Source organism: Podarcis bocagei (genome assembly GCF_964188305.1).
Source record: "Podarcis bocagei genome assembly, chromosome: 13".
Classification (NCBI taxonomy): Eukaryota; Metazoa; Chordata; class Lepidosauria; order Squamata; family Lacertidae; genus Podarcis; species Podarcis bocagei.
Window position 1 is genome coordinate 36,069,943 of NC_138138.1, and position 16,541 is coordinate 36,086,483.

Here is a 16,541-nt window from a genome sequence, read left to right on the forward strand (position 1 = left end):
AATGAAACATATTTTAAGTAAGGTTTCTAATCTTTGTCGTCGGGGTAGGAAACAAACAATAAAGCCACAATAACGTAGGAGTTAAAGAGTGTTGGAGATGCGAGTTCAAATTCCTGCTCACCTGCAAAGCTTACTGGTGACACTGTGCGAGCCACTCTTTCTCTGCCTAACCAAACAAGTAGTGTGGTGGGGATACAGAGAGAGGGCATGTGCTATTTATGTAATTAAAAGTATTTATAAACTGCTTTAAATTTCTATGCCACCCTTCATCCGAGCACAGGTTTACAATAGTCGTACCTTGGAAATCGAATGGAATCCGTTCCGGAAGTCCATTCGACTTCCAAAACATTTGGAAACCTAAGCACGGCTTCTGATTGGCTGCAGGAAGCCCGTCAGATATTCAGCTTCCAAAAATAGTTTGCAAACCGGAGCAATCACTTCTGGGTTTGCGGCGTTCGGGAGCCAAAGCATTCAGGAACTAAGCTGTTCCAAAACCAAGGTACAACTGTACTTTTAAAAAATACATAACGTAGCAAGCAAAAACAATAGCCCAGTTTAAAAGGCCATAGATTGTTTAATTAGCCAAAGGCCTGGTAGGAGAGGAATGTTTTTGCCTGGTGCCTAATTTTTTTTACATTTCTAAGCAAAGTGCACACAATATACAAACCAACCGAATAACATGTTATTGGCACCAGTCTGTCTTGGGAGACAATGAAGAAGTGTACCTTTTGGGGGTGAAGACATATTGTTGGAAGTTTACTGTGCCGGCTGCGGCTGTAGAGACCAATATGGGAGAGACATGCCTTGTTGCAGCTCGGGCATATAGCAGGAGAACAAATAAACATAAAAATAGAGATCTAGTAGTGACACAAGTTCCAATTTTCTAGAACAAGGAATGCCTGTACATTACCATATGTCTTTGTAGGATATCCAAAGCAAATTATGTTTTGGTGATGTTCCAAAGTACAAGGGCAGCAGCTGAAAATGCTCATTTGTGCATCATCGCTTTTCTGATATTATACAGAGTGTGTTGCAAGTAAAATTTCTCCAGATGAAGCAAGTGATTTTAACAGATTACACAATGGCAGACAATCTTTCATATGAGCCTGGTCCAGAGTTCTTAAGGCTTTCTGCATTAGCAAAAATACCCTGAATATGGCCTGGGAGCAAATGCAGCTCCCTTGGCACAGGTGTTGAGCCCAGAGCTTATTGAAAGAAAGACAGGATAAATAGATGGAACAGTTTTGGAAATTCCTAATTTAAGCCGTTGTGCTTTTAACTGGGGTAAGTAAGTGGAGCAAAGGTTTGCCTGTGTCACCGTCGATGACTAAAGCAGTGAAATGGTTATTTTCCAGAAAATACGGTACAGAATCATTGCTCTGAAGCACCACCATGGCGAACAAAACGACAAAGATTGCCTTTGCAGTTAAGGGCACTGACGCCTGCAGCTTAAAACACCCCGCATCTCCATTTGGACTACAACTCCCATCATCCCTTTCTCCAGGTCACTTTCTCGCAAAGTTTAAGACCATAGAAATTAAAATGTAGAATCTCTCTCTCGGTAATAATGGAAAGCCGCCTCTTTAGTCATGATTTCCCCCCGCCCGCCCCCTACCTTCGGAATGGACGAGTGGGGCCGCTCTAGAATTTAGCATCTCTATTATCTTAGCATTTCCCTCTTGGGAAGGAAGTAGTCATCAGGGCCGCGCCGGGGTGTTGATGAGCCTGCAGAAGGCTTTGCGCATGCGCGGTGGCCGCGGGAAGCGACGCGCCTTCATTTTACCAGGCCCGGGCCGGGTAAGCGCGTGCGAGAGGCGCGGTTCTTGGGGTCCCGGCGGAGGAAGGAGGCAGACCCCGAAGGTTAGGGGAGGGAGGAGTAGGAGGCGTCCGAGGGGGGCCCCACCGGCTCCCTGGGTGGCCTTCGCTCTAGGAGGAGGGGTTTTTTGGTCCCCATTGGGGAGATGCGTGTTTGTCTGTTTGGGCTGTCGGTGTTTTAAACTCAGCTGAGCGTTTGGAACATTCATACTGATGAGGTTTATATGTGGTTTTATGTAATATATGCATTGGCATAATCCCTGGTGCGCTGTTGGTGATCTCAGTTCTCTGATCGCTGGTCCTTCCTGGAGCCAAAATGGCTCCACTCCTAGCAAAGAGGAAGCATCGCGGCAGGATTGGGGGAGGCCCGAAGCTTCCAGAAGTAGTGGGGGGGGGGGGAGTTCAGTTTCCCACTCAGTGATGAACCTCACTGGATGAGCTTGGGCCAGTCACTGTCTGTCAACATTATCTACCTCTCAAGCTGCTTGTGAGGATAGAAAGGGGTTGGGTGAGAGCAGAAGGATGTAATCCTCATGCCCTCACAATGCTGGACAACTCCCATCATCCCTGACCATTGGTTTTGCTGGCTGGGACTGATGGGAGTTGCCAGATGGATGAAAGGTATGATAAACATAATATAAACCAACATCAGTGTGCTTGATGTTTTATGAGAAACACAAAATGACAGTCTGTGCCCTGAGATGCTTATAGCCTGCAGTTTGGTCTGCAGGGAGGCATAGAACAGCTGTCTCCTGCCCATTGCTGTACTCTGTTCCCATCAGCCATGGCTAATATAGGGTTGATGGGAGTTATCGGCTGAAACATCTGGAAGGTGCCAGGCTGGAGAAGAGATGATAAACATGAGAAGAATATGCATTTAGCTCAGTTACATGTGCTTAGGCTTAGTTTCCATTTAGGCTGGTGACAAAGACGTTTGCCAAGGTTTATATCAAAGCATGCACAATAATTCATTCAGTGACCATTTTGCACGGGGGTTCTGTTCCTGGCCCCCATGTGCGTTAGCAGAGTGTGCACAAGCTCGCTCTGCCATGTTCTGCCCTCATTCTTCCCTCTTCTAGATCCAAAAGGACCCGCACGTCAGTGGTCTTGCATCAGTTGGACACACCTAAAATGGTTGCTGCCTGCATACCAGGTGTTGACATTATAAATGGAAGCAAATGAACTCACTTTTGATATGATCATTGCACTCACTGGGCCTTTGGCTTCTTGTCTTTCCCATCCAGAATTGGGAGCAGTGGGTTGCTGACAACCCAGAGCCACTGCCGCCATGTCGCGTTTCTTTACCACTGGCTCGGACAGTGAGTCGGAGTCGTCACTTTCTGGGGACGAGCTTGTAGCGAAGCCTGTTGGGGGCAATTTTGGAAAACAGTAAGTATCTGGGGGGAGGGCCGGGAGAACTTGAGTGAGAGGGTGGGAACAGAGGTTCCCAGGGAGTGATGAGTTGGAAGAAACAGGCGGATGCCAACGGGAATAAGGGGGAGCGTTTCTGATTTATAAGTCAGAAACAGGTAGTGAGGACCACATACACATACTTTAACCTGAACCCAATACACCCATATGATACCTGTCTTGGGATTCCAGACCAAGGATCTCCTACTTCTGGGTTGTGCACTGCCTCTTCCTCTCCCTGCCCTGCACCTCTCTCACCTCCTTCCACTGATCATTGATACCAGGGATCCATTGTCTGTTCCTTTCCCTTTCTTGTAGGCCTCTGCTGTTGAGTGAAGATGAGGAAGATACAAAGAGGATTGTGCGCAGCGCAAAGGACAAGAGGTAAAGTGTGGTTGGCTTTGTGGGAGAAGTGGCCCCTCTGGTTTCTGGAGGGCTGCGTCAATGCCGCATTTTTGGGTAGCTGGGTAATTTCCCGCCCTGTTGAGCAGCATGTTGGTGGCATGTTGGTGTTCTCTAAGGGCATATCAATGCCCCAAGCTTAACCATTCCTTCTTTGTTCTTCCCTTACTGCAGGTTTGAGGAGCTTACAAACTTGATCAAAACAATACGGAATGCCATGAAGATCCGGGATGTCACCAAATGCCTAGAGGAGTTTGAGCTGCTGGGCAAGGCCTATGGCAAGGCCAAGAGCATTGTTGACAAGGAGGGCGTTCCCCGCTTCTACATCCGCATCCTTGCAGACCTTGAGGACTACCTCAATGAGGTACAGGGACCAGCAGGGAGCTTTTGGGTCCACAAAGTCCCTGTGCCTGGCTCAAGAGGGTTTCGTGACAATTTCAGAAGTCTGGTAGAGTCTGACACCTAGGGCTAAGGGGAAAAGAGGGAATCTGTTCTCCTACCCCCCCCCAACAAAGAATTATGAGCTTCATTGCAAAAGGGAGCTGAATGTAGAGCTCCCAGGATCAACTTTGATGCCTTTTTGGTGTCTCCTTTTACTGCCTGTTTGTTCCTGCATGAATGGAGTTGGATTTAAAGTATGGGTGCTAATTGGGAAGAGAAGTGCTCTGAAACAGTTGAGCAGTGGAGGCAATGCTCATATCTGAAGGGCCACCTTCTCCCATGTGGATCTTCCTATTTGTTAAGATCTGAACACCCCCCCCCCACTTTGGCGATCAGCCAGGTGATGACCAAGGACATGGTCTTTTGGTAGTGGTGTTCTGTTGGTCTCCCCAAAAATAGCCACCTAGCATCTGCTTATTTACTGTGCAGGAGCCAAGTTTAAAGGTGTGTTGTGTTCTTCATGTTGCTCCTAGTTTAGTGTATCATCTTGGCATGGATGTTGGTTTTCAAAACACGTAGTTTTTGTTGTAAAGCTGTTGTGTTCTGGAAGCTACCTTGAAGGCTTTGCAGAGTGGAACTGGAAATTTGAATGTCTGAAATATATGGAGAGCAAGAAGGCATATAGGGAAAGTGAGAGCAAGATGCCATCCACCTGCCTCTCATCCAAGGTACTAGGGCAGCCTATATGGTTGGTCTCTTCCCCATCCCCACGACAGCCCTGCAAGGTAGGTTCAGCTGAGAAAAGGTGACTAAGCCTAAGACACTTCACAGCTTTGTGGGAATTTGAACACAGATCTCTGGTCCCAGCTCTGATACCCACAGTTGCACCATTCTCAGCCTTCATGTAGCACTGGGATGGGGATCGGTGAACAAGCCAATCCCACAGACACAAGACTCAGGATCCTGAAGGGAATAGCTAGAGAGCAAAATGGCTGTCCTCTTGCACATAGCTTTGGTTCGCACATTTAGAGGAAAAGGGAGAGAGGCTGGTGTGTGGACCAAATGGCTATGAGCTGCCTGTAATTTCATCTCCCTTCTGGCTTTCGTAGCTCTGGGAGGACAAGGAAGGCAAGAAGAAGATGAACAAGAACAATGCCAAAGCCCTAAGCACCCTCCGCCAGAAGATCCGGAAGTACAACCGAGATTATGAGGCCCAGATCATGAGCTACCGCCAGGTACTGGCACATGGTTGGGTGGAGGGCATTCCAGGGAGGCGGCTGAGACATTGGGAATCATGTAGAGCTCAGTCAGTGCAGCATGAGACTCTTAATTTCAGTGTTGTGGGTTTGAGCCCCATGTTGGGCAAAAGATTCCTGCATTGCAGGGGATTGGACTACATGACCGTCATGGTCCCTTCCAATTCTATGAATCCCTTAGGACCTCTGACCTTCAAGATGTTGCTGGACTCCCAACTCCCATCTGCCCCAACCAGCATGGCCAAGGGTCAGGGAAGCTGGGAGTTGTAATTCAGCAAGATCTGGAGGTCCACAGTCACTGTCCTTGCTTTAGGCAAAAGGGTTGATTACTGGCTTTGCCAGTTGTGTTAAGCATGGGCAGGCAAACTAAGACCCGTGGACCAGATCTGGCCCAGTCGCCTTCTAAATCCAGCCCACGGATAGTCCGGGAATCAGCGTGTTTTTACATAAGTGGAATGTGCTCTTTTATTTAAAATGCATCTCTGGGTTATTTGTGGGGCATAGGAGTTCGTTCATTCTCCCCCCCCAAAAAAAATATAGTCCGGCCCCCCACAAGGTCTTAGAGAAAGTGGACCGGCCCCCTGCTGAAAAGGTTTGCTGACCCCTGGTGTTAAGGCTCAGGTGAAAAAATGGGTGAAAGTGGAAGGGAGGGTTTGGAGGAGTCAAGCTGTGCTGGAAGAGCAATTCTCTATGATTTAAATTAAAGAAGAGTACCCTACATGCATCTTGACCACAGCATGTCTGCTTTCGCCTAGAACCCCGAACAGTCAGCTGATGAAGACGAGGACAAGAAAAGTGACGATTCAGAGGGTGAGTGGTGATGATGATGCAGTGCGTAGGAGATGGAAGCTGTGCAGCTCACTGGCTATCCTTCTTTGTGTGAGGTGGGGAGCGGGATTTGAGGTTTCCCCTCTCAGTGACACCCCCCGCTTTCTGGCTTCAGGCTCCTCCTCTTCTGGTGAGGATGACGATGAGGGAATGAGCGCCGCGGCTTTCCTGAAGAAGAAAGAGGGGGCAGCTGAGGGACGGGGCAAGTTTCTCAAAAAGGTGGAGGTAAGAGCTGAACGGGGTGGGGCGGGGGGGGAGACACATTGTGGTGCCCTCCTCTGGCCAGCATAGGCATGGCATCCGGTGCTTCCCTCAAAGCAGCTGCCAGAAGGATTTTTGTGCCAAGCAACTCAGAGAGGAGGAAGGCAAAAGATCACTATTCCTTTTGCAGCAGAAAATAATAATCCAGAAGCGTGGGGAACAGGAACAGGGTTCCCATGGGACTTCTGTTGCTCTGTGTCACTTTATGGCCCTCCCTGGCTGAATCTGAGTGAAAACTTTTTTCGCCGCTCTTGGCAGGATGAAGATGAAGAGGAGGAGGACTCTGATGATGATGAAGACTGGGGCTCGTCAGATTCAGAATCTGACTCTGAGTCAGATGAAGATGAGGGCAAATACACCTCCTTGGCCTCCAAGTTCCTTAAGAAGTAAGGAGGCAGCTTCTATGGGTTCAACACTTCCCATCATCTTTGGATTACAGTCTCCAGACCTCTGGCTGAGGGAACTGTCAGTTGTGAATCTACCTTTGATCACAAGATCACAATCTGGAATTTCAGACTCAGGACCTGAAGGTGGAACACTGTGTGTTGTCCTGTTCACCCAGCTCTCTTCTGAGCCTGAGTTGTTGAGGAGCCAGACCCATTACTTTGACCCTTGCTCACTGCTTTAGGTGGCAGCATCCATGTCAGGGCATAAGGGATGTCTATGGTGCAATGGTAGTTAGCTATCTCACATTAGGGGAGCATCTTAAAGTTTGATGGACACTTTTAGATCTGAGAAATAATGGCCCCATCTGGGCTGTGACAGGTGCTCTGTACCATGGAGCAGACTTGTGCTCTGTTCCCCCAAGAACAGAAATAAAACCAAGAATTGCAGGGAGGTAGATCTTGGCTAAACAAGGGGTGGGGGACCTCAGGTCTGGGTCTCTGTAGGTGAATTTTTAAGCTTCTGCACTGGGCATTTTGGTGATTGCATAGGTCTGGATCAAATAAGCTTTTTAGTCTGGCTTTGTTAGTTCTTGATCTGTGGGCGGGGTCTGGGCTTGTATGGTTCAGGCAACTCAGGAAGTAAGAATTCCAGGTTAAAAGAGGGATTCAGTCCTCTCTTAATTCTCCCTGACCAGAACTGGCACTGAGGAGGACAAAAGAGTTTTGGAGAAGAAGCGGGAAGAGAAGGCAAAAAAAAAGCAGGACCGCAAATCCAAGAAATATGAAGACGATGAAGATGACAATGAGGGTGGCGAGTGGGAGAAGGTTAAAGGAGGTGTCCCTCTGGTCAAGGTGAGTCTCTCTCTGCAAGCAGTTGGGAATGTGGGAGTAGAACGAACTGCATGGTGTTGCTGCCTTTATTTTTACTTCTCTCCATCTTCTGAGCATGATTGGAGCCTAACATTCCTCCCCCCACCCTGCCTTGCAGGAGAAGCCAAAGATGTTTGCCAAAGGTACAGAGATCAACCACACTGTAGTCGTGAAGAAACTCAATGAGATCCTCCAGGCCCGTGGAAAGAAAGGCACGGATCGGTAAGGCCAATGAGTGTTGATGTGGTGGAGTGGAGGGGAAGGTGGCCTAGGAGACCGCGCTTGGAAAAAAGTGAGCGTGGTTCTCGTTACCTCGCCTCTAGAAGGCTGCTGCAGAGCTGCAAAAGGTTCAGAAAAGAGCAGCTAATGATTGAGGGCTTGGACAACTCTGAAAGAGAATTAGACAAAAGGCTGGCAGTGGTTGCTTAACCCTGATGGCCATGTTCTGTCTCCCCTGTTGGAGGCAGCATGCTCCTGGGTACCAGTTTCTGAGCATCACAAGTGCAGAGAGAGTGCTCTCGTGCTCAGGCTCTGCTTGTAGGTAGGCCTTTGGTTGGCCACTGTGAGAACAGGATGCCAGACTAGGTAGGCCTTTGGACTGATCCAGCAGCATCTGCTAAGTATTTTTAACTGGAGGATGGGACTTGGGATGTTCTGCATGCTGAACCCGCATCCTCCCACCCTTCCCTATAGACATTGCTCCCAACCCTCTGCAGCAGATTCTTAGGGGCGGGGGGTAGAATTCTGTTGTGCAAGTGGAAGCCTGTTCCAAAGCAGAAATGCAGTGTTGGATCCCAGGTATTTCTACTGCCGGATATCCTAAATAGGACAAAGGGTGGTGTATAAATGTTTTAAGTGAATCAGAAAGTGATGAAAATGAAGGGGGTTCACACGGGCGTCAGTGGTTTTGGCACAGGGCACAAGGAGGGTTGTGCAGAGTTGGGGGTGTATCTCAAAAGAAGCATGCCCATCCATTTGCTTCCCCCGCCCCCCTTCTGCACTGAGCTCCTTCACTTCCTTACTCCTCTTAGAGCGGCTCAGATTGACCTTCTGCAGCTTTTGGTTGGAATTGCGGCAGAGAACAACCTGGGGATTGCCATCGATGTCAAAATCAAGTTCAACATTGTTGCTTCTTTGTATGACTACAACCCTAACTTGGCTACCTACATGAAGGTATGGAATTAGGAGGGGAGGGGAGGAAGTGGCCTGAAAGCACGGCACGTGCATAGGGGCCACAGGAAGCAGGCGGTTTCTTTCCCAGAATGCCAGGGGGCCTCAATGTTTCTCTTTTTACTCCTCTTCTCCCACCACATGCAGCCAGAGATGTGGCAGAAATGCCTGGGCTCCATTGAAGAGCTCCTGGACATCCTCTTTGCCAACCCCAACATCTTCATTGGCGAGAACATCGCAGAGGACTCTGAGAACCTGGCCAACAGCGAGCAGGTGAGCATTTCCGAGGCAGGCATCATTCCTCCCCATCCTTGGGGCATCCTGAAAACCCAGTAAGATGGGCTAGTTTGAAATCTACTAGAAACAGGTGGGAGGCTGGTACAGATTGGCAGGTCAGGAAAGAAAAAGGCTTGTGTGTGTCTCTGCCTAGAAGTCTTGACCCCCTTAACCCACTTGTGTGTCTCCCTCTCTAGCCCTACCGTGTTCGTGGCTGCATTCTGACTCTGGTGGAGCGCATGGATGAAGAGTTCACAAAGATCATGCAGAACACAGATCCCCATTCCCAGGGTGAGTGTGCCTGTCATAGAAAGTGGGGTCTCAGAGGCATAGCCAGGGTGGAGTTGGACTGAAAGTTTCAGCTAGTGGAGGGCTGGTGTGGAACAGGGAACTTCTCAGAGGGAACCCTAAGGAATCTGTGCTGTGTTTTCCCCTGAAAAGACACCCCTGCCAGCTGTTTGCCTCTTTTGGAACAATCCCTCAAGAACCAGGGATTGAACTCGGAATGTTTGCCAGCCTTTTCTGTTTTCATGCCTCCCAGTTTGCTTGCTTCCTACAAAAAGCTTTTTTAAAAAACTGACTTCAGAGCGTCTTTGAAAAATAAAAAGTTTAGCAAAAAGCAGCAGGTCAGAAAACTGAGTAGGTGGTAGAAAATGGCTGAATGCCTTGGAAAAAGGTCACCCAGTCTAAGCAGAGAGGATCCGTATGTTTTCATGTCTCTTAACTCAGCAGTCATGTGGACTAGAAACATGCTCTTTGGGCCCCAAAATGGGAAGCTGGGGTTTCTCAGGAGTGTCAGACTCTTCATGGCAAATAGGGAGAAGCCGGCAGCCCCACCTCTAAAGACTGCCATGTGAACGCATGTTCCCCTTTCCACCAGAGTACGTGGACCACCTGAAGGACGAGGGCCGAGTCTGCAAGATCATTGACCGGGTGCAGAACTACCTGCAGGACAAGGGAACCACGGAGGAGGTGTGCCGCATCTACCTGCGCTGCATCCTCCACACCTACTACAAGTTTGACTACAAGGCTCACCAGCGGCAACAGGGCCCGGCAGGAGACAGCAAGGTAGGCCCGCCTCTGGGGCAGCAAAGCCCCCCCCAGCCGTCCTTGCTTTGCCCAGGGTATTCGCACTCTGTGGTTGCACCCATAGGTTTTGTGCTTGAAGCATAAACCCATGGATGAGAAGATGTTTCTCATGCCCTAAATAGTCAAATGCATAAGAAGCTGTCATGTATCCGGTCGTACTTGCCCTGCTTTTGACCAGCACAGCCTGCTCTGATTGGTAGCTTCCCTCCAGTGTCTTAGGCAAACCTCTTTCTGTTGCCTTCTGAATGGAGCCTTCTAACTGGAGATAACTAGGGGATTGATCCTGGGGCCACGGACCGGCAAAGCACTATGCCAGCGGTGGAGAACCAGTGGCTCCTGCCAGGTGTCTCTGTGGATTACAAGTCCCGTTGCACCTGACTGTTGCCTGTGCTGGCGAGGGTGATAGGAGTTGGAATCCACCAGTATCTGGAGGGCCACCTCTGCACTAAGCCATGGCCTATTCCCAAAATAAGGTTTGGAAATGATACTGTCAGGCTGGGAGAAGTTGAGGTGGATGCTGAGGGTTTGGCCCGGAAGCTTCATTGTGATTCAGTTTAGCTGCCATGGCTTCTTTCAAAGGATCCTAGGACCTGTGTGTGTGTGTGTGTGTGTGTGTGTGCGCGCGCGCGCGCGCTTGCCCAGAACTACAGTTCCCAGCATTCCTTGGGGCAGGGGAAGTCCTGACAGTCATTCTAATTTGAAAACTGGTTTCAGGTTTGCAAGTTGGACAGGGCCCTTAGTATTGTACCGGCAAAGGAAGACCGTGAAAGTTGAGGGGCAATTGATATACTAAGTTTTGGGTAACCAACCTGGTCCCCTCCAAATAGGGTTGGACTCCCAACTCCCATCAGCCCCAGCAAGCATGGCCAACGGTCAGAAATGATGGGAACTGGAGTCCAACAATATCTGGAGGTTTGCTATCTCTATGCAAGGGTAACATTTTGGTATTTGGGAGTGGGGTGGGGAGGGACTCCTCAGGCTAAAGGACATGTTGCATAACCTGCTTGCCCGCAGTCGGAACAAGACCAGGCCGAGAACGAAGCAGAGGACTCGGCGGTGCAGATGGAGCGCCTCTGCAAGTTCATCTACGCCAAGGACCGGACAGACCGGATCCGAACCTGCGCCATCCTCTGCCACATTTACCACCACGCCCTGCACGACCGCTGGTACCAGGCCCGCGACCTGATGCTCATGAGTCACCTACAGGACAACATTCAGCATGCAGACCCCCCTGTGCAGGTCAGAGAACAAAACTGGGGAGGCTGGGCGTATGCTGTGTTGCTGATGGTTTATTGAAGCAGTCTTAATTAATTCGAGTAACGATAAAAGCCAGTCCTCAAAGAACAGGGAATGAGAGGCTCGGAGTGGCTGCTTTGCCCCGCCCAAGAAGCTGCAAGTTGCTGATGCAGATGATTGTAAAGGGTTTGGAGAGGAGCAGAGCCCCCTCTCCTTGCTGCTCCACGCTTTTCCCCCTGCATGTGGGCCACACTTGCATCTGGTGACGCCAGCCACAACATCCTATGTGGCTGATGAGACTTCCTCTCCTAATTTCACAATGCCTCTGCCCCGCTTGGCAACCTGCTGTCTGCAGTAGCTGCCGGGGAGGCGAAAAGTGGTGGGCGAAAAGGGCCAGGAGCGGTAGATGGTAACCTAAAGAGTGGCAGAGAATTAATGGAGACTGGAGAGGGTCGACAGAGTGCAGCAGTGCCCATTTGTGTCCCACCCTTATTACAAAGGAGCAGGTGCAGGAAGCGAATGTTTGGGGAGTGGTTTTTTGGGTGCTGCCTTTTGGAGAGGGCAGCTGGGTCTCCGCCTCCACCTCCTCTGACCTTCTCGGCTCTTGCAGATTCTGTATAACCGGACAATGGTGCAGCTGGGGATCTGTGCCTTCCGCCAGGGCATGATCAAGGACGCCCACAACGCCCTGCTGGACATCCAGTCGAGCGGGCGGGCCAAGGAGCTGCTGGGGCAGGGCTTGCTGATGCGCAGCATGCAGGAGCGCAACCAGGAGCAGGAGAAGATTGAGAAGCGCCGCCAGGTCCCCTTCCACATGCACATCAACCTGGAGCTGCTGGAGTGCGTCTACCTGGTCTCGGCCATGCTGCTGGAGATCCCCTACATGGCCGCGCACGAGTTTGACGCCCGCCGGCGCATGATCAGCAAGCAGTTCCACCACCAGCTCCGGGTGGGCGAGCGCCAGCCCCTTCTCGGTGAGTGGCTTTCCTCTTTTAACCGTGAGATGCGTTTCTGGGTACGCTGGCCAGGGGGCTTCTATTCCTCTGTCATGCCAGGCCTTCTAACAAGAATCTTCCCAGGCTTGACTTAGAATCCTTCCTGTCTCTCTGGGCAAATAATGGAATCTTTGAGGCAATTGCAGGTCTGGGCCTAGAGGTGCTTGAACGCTGCAGTCTGTTGGTGTGTTAAGCAAAGGGGCATTTTGCTTGTTTGCCTCTTCCTAGTTTCTTGGGGAGGGGCAGATTTTCCTTTGGTCTCTGTGACATCGCCAGGCATGATCCAGGGTTCAGGGTTCACAAAAGTTGTCTTGCCATGTTAGCCAGCCTCCCACTATGGTTCACTTGCTTTGGCACCGTTTCCCAAACTGCTTCTTGTGTTCTGTTGGTTCTATAATTTTTTAAAAAAGTTGCTCCCTCATCTTAATTTGGCAGCTGTTTATTCTTATTATTTTGTAAATGCATATTTATCAGAACTGCAGGTGGCACTCGACACCTTGGAGTCATTCAATGCTGTGTTGGAAAACAGAGCAAACGATTCTTCACAGATGATGCCTGCTGCCAAATTGTGTGTATTTGTTTTTCCTTTACAGCTAATTTTACACACCCTTCCATAACTATTTGTTTAAACCTAAGAAAAAATCAACTGAAGTTATGCAGATTTCTATTTTTATTGGATAATTTATTTATTTATTTTGACACAAGGGCTAGAAAAATATATTTTTCTGGATACAAAAATGAAAGCTGGTTTTTGTGTGCATTGTCTTCATGCACAATAGGATGTTAAGGGGATGTGGCCTGCCTTGCTAGCTAATCAAAATCCTGTTCACCAAGACAAGGAATGCCTTCCCCATTTGATGACCCCTTTCCCCCTCTCCCCCCATCTTTCTTCAGGCCCCCCAGAATCGATGAGGGAACATGTGGTGGCAGCATCTAAGGCTATGAAGATGGGCGACTGGAAGACGTGTCACCGTTTCATTGTTAATGAGAAAATGAATGGGAAGGTCTGGGACCTGTTCCCCGAGGCTGACAAAGTGCGAGGCATGCTTGTCCGGTCAGTTGCATGGGAATGGGGTGACGGGGCGGTTCCTCCATAGAATTGTAGAGTTGGAAGGGACCCCGAGGGTCATCAAGTCCAGCTCCCTGCAATTGCAGGAATATGCAGCTGTCCTGTAGAAAGCTGCCTTATCCTGAGTCAGACCATTGCTCTGCTTAGCTTGGGCGTATCCACCTTGATGGATAAAGAGACAAAGCCTGGGACCGTCAGTGCTCCAGCCCCTGAGTTATGGGGCCATCTATGCAGGCTAGGAGGGGAGGGCTTGGAACCCAGTTCTTGAAATGGAGAAGAGGGAGCAGAACTGGGATGTCTGTGTTGATAGCGGCCACCTTGTCTGGGTGCAGGTGGGTGCTGAGAGGCTGGGGGGGGTGTCTGTCTGGGGACTGGAAAGCGTAGCTCTGCCTCCCTTTCGTGGATCTCTGCCTGGCTCTCATGACTGCTCCCCTCCCTTGTTTCTCCCTGGCAGGAAGATCCAAGAGGAGTCTCTCCGAACCTACCTCTTCACTTACAGCAGCGTCTATGACTCCATCAGGTATTGTGTGAGAGTCATCATGGCCTCCTGGCTGCTCTTTCAGCCTGGCAGCTTTTTGGCCAGGGTGTGAGTGGTGGATGTGGCATAAGTGGCTGAGTGCATCTTATGGTTGCACATGTTGCTTCAGCATCCCCTCTGCAGGCTCCCTATCCATAAAATATATCAGTCAAAGGAATCCATCCTCTGTACATGGCACACTTGGGTACCTTCTTTGGTTGCCATTGACCTTTTTAGATTTTCTGCCAGGCAGGCTGCCGATGGCTGAGTCTCACAAGCTCAGCTTCCACCTCTTTCTTCCTCTCCCTCTCTCCCCATGCCCCCTTCCCCAATTATACCTCCCTTTCTAGCATGGAGATCCTGTCTGATATGTTTGAGCTGGACCTGCCCACAGTGCACAGTATCATTAGCAAGATGATCATCAATGAAGAGCTGATGGTGAGTGATGCTTTCTCGCATGGCAGACGGGTGGCTTGAAGAGGCCTAGAGATGGGTGGCCACCACAGGAGGGGACACTTGACCAGGAGAAAGTGGGTTGCCCTTGACCAGCTCAAGGGGTGTGGGAGAAGAGGGTCTGCACCATGGACCCTTTTGAAAGAAATAAGAGGCAACGTGGGGTGAGCATGAGAAGCGATTCGTCCAAATATAAGCCACCAACCAGTATAGGCCTCACCCCTAAAATGAGATCTCTTTGTGAAAGACAAATATCTAAATCTCTGGTGTACAATCCAGTGCTTTTGGCAGTCTCCAGCCCCGTTGCACTATGAATAACTCAGTTGGCAAACAGGGTACTGAAGTTCCATATGGTTCTCGAGGTCGCATCTTAAATCATGGCTTCTCTAGCCTGTAAGTGCTCTAGGCAGCATTCAGGTTTTATACAAGCCAGATTTGGGAGGGAAAGTAGACCAACACTTTAGAAGGTTTCTAACATGTCTCTCCTTCGCTGGGTTTGTCTGAGCCTCCCAAATCTTGCCTTCCCAGGCCTCTTTAGACCAGCCGACCCAGACAGTTGTGATGCACCGGACGGAGCCCACGTCCCAACAGAACCTGGCGCTCCAGCTGGCTGAGAAGCTGGGCAGCCTCGTGGAGAACAACGAGAGGGTCTTTGACCAGAAGCAAGGCACCTATGGGGGCTACTTCCGGGGTGAGCGAGCGTCCTGGAAGCCAGTTGCAGCCACAGCTTCTTGCTTCTCCCATCTCCATTCCTTTAGCCACTTTGTGTCTGTTATCTGTCTGGGGACAAATAGGGCGACTGTTTCCATAAGTATCTATTTCTCTTTAAAAATTCTGGCCTTTGTGGTATGGGGCAAAAGCTAAGGAAACCAGTTCCCATTAATGATTGTCAGCTTCTCTTGGTTCCTTGCAGGCACAGCTTTACCTGATCTTATATCAAATCAAACCAAAACTTTGTTTATGAAGTCTAGTGAGTGGCAGGTGGGTGTGGCCTGCAAAAAAACAACCACATGGGCCTGATTGGCTGGCCTGAGTTGGCCCACGGGCTGGAAGTTACCACCCCTCCATTCTTTGAATGGTTTATCTGCTTTCCTTCCCTCATCACAGGATCCAAATCCCCCTTTAGTTCAGCACTTCTCCCTCCATACAGGACACAAAGATGACAGTTGTTCTCTCCCCGCATTTTCTAAATCCAAAGTGTGCCAATTTCACTGCAAAACAATGATTTGTTTTGGTCGAAGAACCAGGAAGTGTTCACTCGAGAGCCACTTTGCCTTGGTCTCTGTGTACCTGTCTTGTTTTCCATAAGCTGCACACTAAACCCATTTCTGCTGTAATCTTCCTGGCCTACTTTTCACTGGAGCCTTGTAGCTGAACTCTCTTCTCTCTCTCTCTCTCTCGCCCTCCAGACCAGAAGGATGGCTACCGCAAGAACGAAGGAGGCTACATGCGGCGTGGAGGGTATCGGCAGCAGGAGCGACAAAGCAACTATTGATTCCCTAAGCCGTCACAGTAGCATTTCCTGGTGCAGGGAAGATCTTATTCCAGTTCCCATTATTCAAATACTTAATAAAGAGTTTGTTTGGAGCGTGACTGGCCTGTGGTGTCTTTGGGAGCACAAGAAGCAGCGTGGGAGATGAGAACCAGAGTCCTTGCTGTCCTTGCTGCGTCCCAAGTGGCCACTGGGGGCATCACCCAACCTTTGCCCTTTGGCTTCAGGCAGCGGGGCCAAATGTGTCTCGGCCTCTCTTGGTGGATTTTGGCCCACTTCCTATTCCATAACCCATATCTGCAGGCTGTGCCCCTCTGTGAACCTGCTCTGTGATCTCCCCAAGTGTTTTTGCCTGCCCTGAATATGCCTCTTGCATACCTGGAGGGAGAGATGTGCTCTGGCTGTGGCTGGGAGCCAGGTGACTCCCAGAATGTTGTCCTTGAGTTGAAAAAGTTACCTGCCCTGGAAGAACCCTGAGAATGAGTGAATGTAGCTGCCAAGTGTCCCACTGCAAGGAGAAGCGAATGATGGACAGTTTCAAGGCCGAGTCCATTCATTTACAAGCTGCCTCCCCCTGCATCACGCCAGCATCTGTACCTATTGGGTATTTGTCCACAACCGCACCTTTTTAATTA

At 49.9% G+C, this 16,541-nt stretch overlaps 1 protein-coding gene across 2 annotated transcripts; it reads left to right on the top strand.

The window, feature by feature from the left end:
- Positions 1–1,675: 1,675 nt before the first annotated feature.
- LOC308571498 (eukaryotic translation initiation factor 3 subunit C-like) lies at positions 1,676–16,007 on the top strand. 2 transcript variants are annotated; one of them, XM_081167035.1, is made up of 21 exons: positions 1,676–1,797; positions 3,060–3,204; positions 3,544–3,609; positions 3,802–3,991; positions 5,118–5,243; positions 6,020–6,074; positions 6,208–6,317; positions 6,612–6,739; positions 7,435–7,591; positions 7,728–7,831; positions 8,641–8,782; positions 8,927–9,052; positions 9,253–9,346; positions 9,936–10,123; positions 11,159–11,383; positions 11,991–12,354; positions 13,270–13,429; positions 13,899–13,964; positions 14,312–14,399; positions 14,943–15,105; positions 15,824–16,007. In XM_081167035.1, exons 2-21 carry the CDS (start codon positions 3,104–3,106, stop codon positions 15,907–15,909), a joined length of 2,739 nt encoding a protein of 912 aa, XP_081023161.1. In that variant the 5' UTR covers positions 1,676–1,797; positions 3,060–3,103; the 3' UTR covers positions 15,910–16,007. The 2 variants fall into 2 exon arrangements, with proteins under 2 accessions (XP_081023161.1, XP_081023162.1); XM_081167036.1 differs by having other exon boundaries at positions 1,743–1,860.
- The last annotated feature ends 534 nt before the right edge of the window (positions 16,008–16,541 follow it).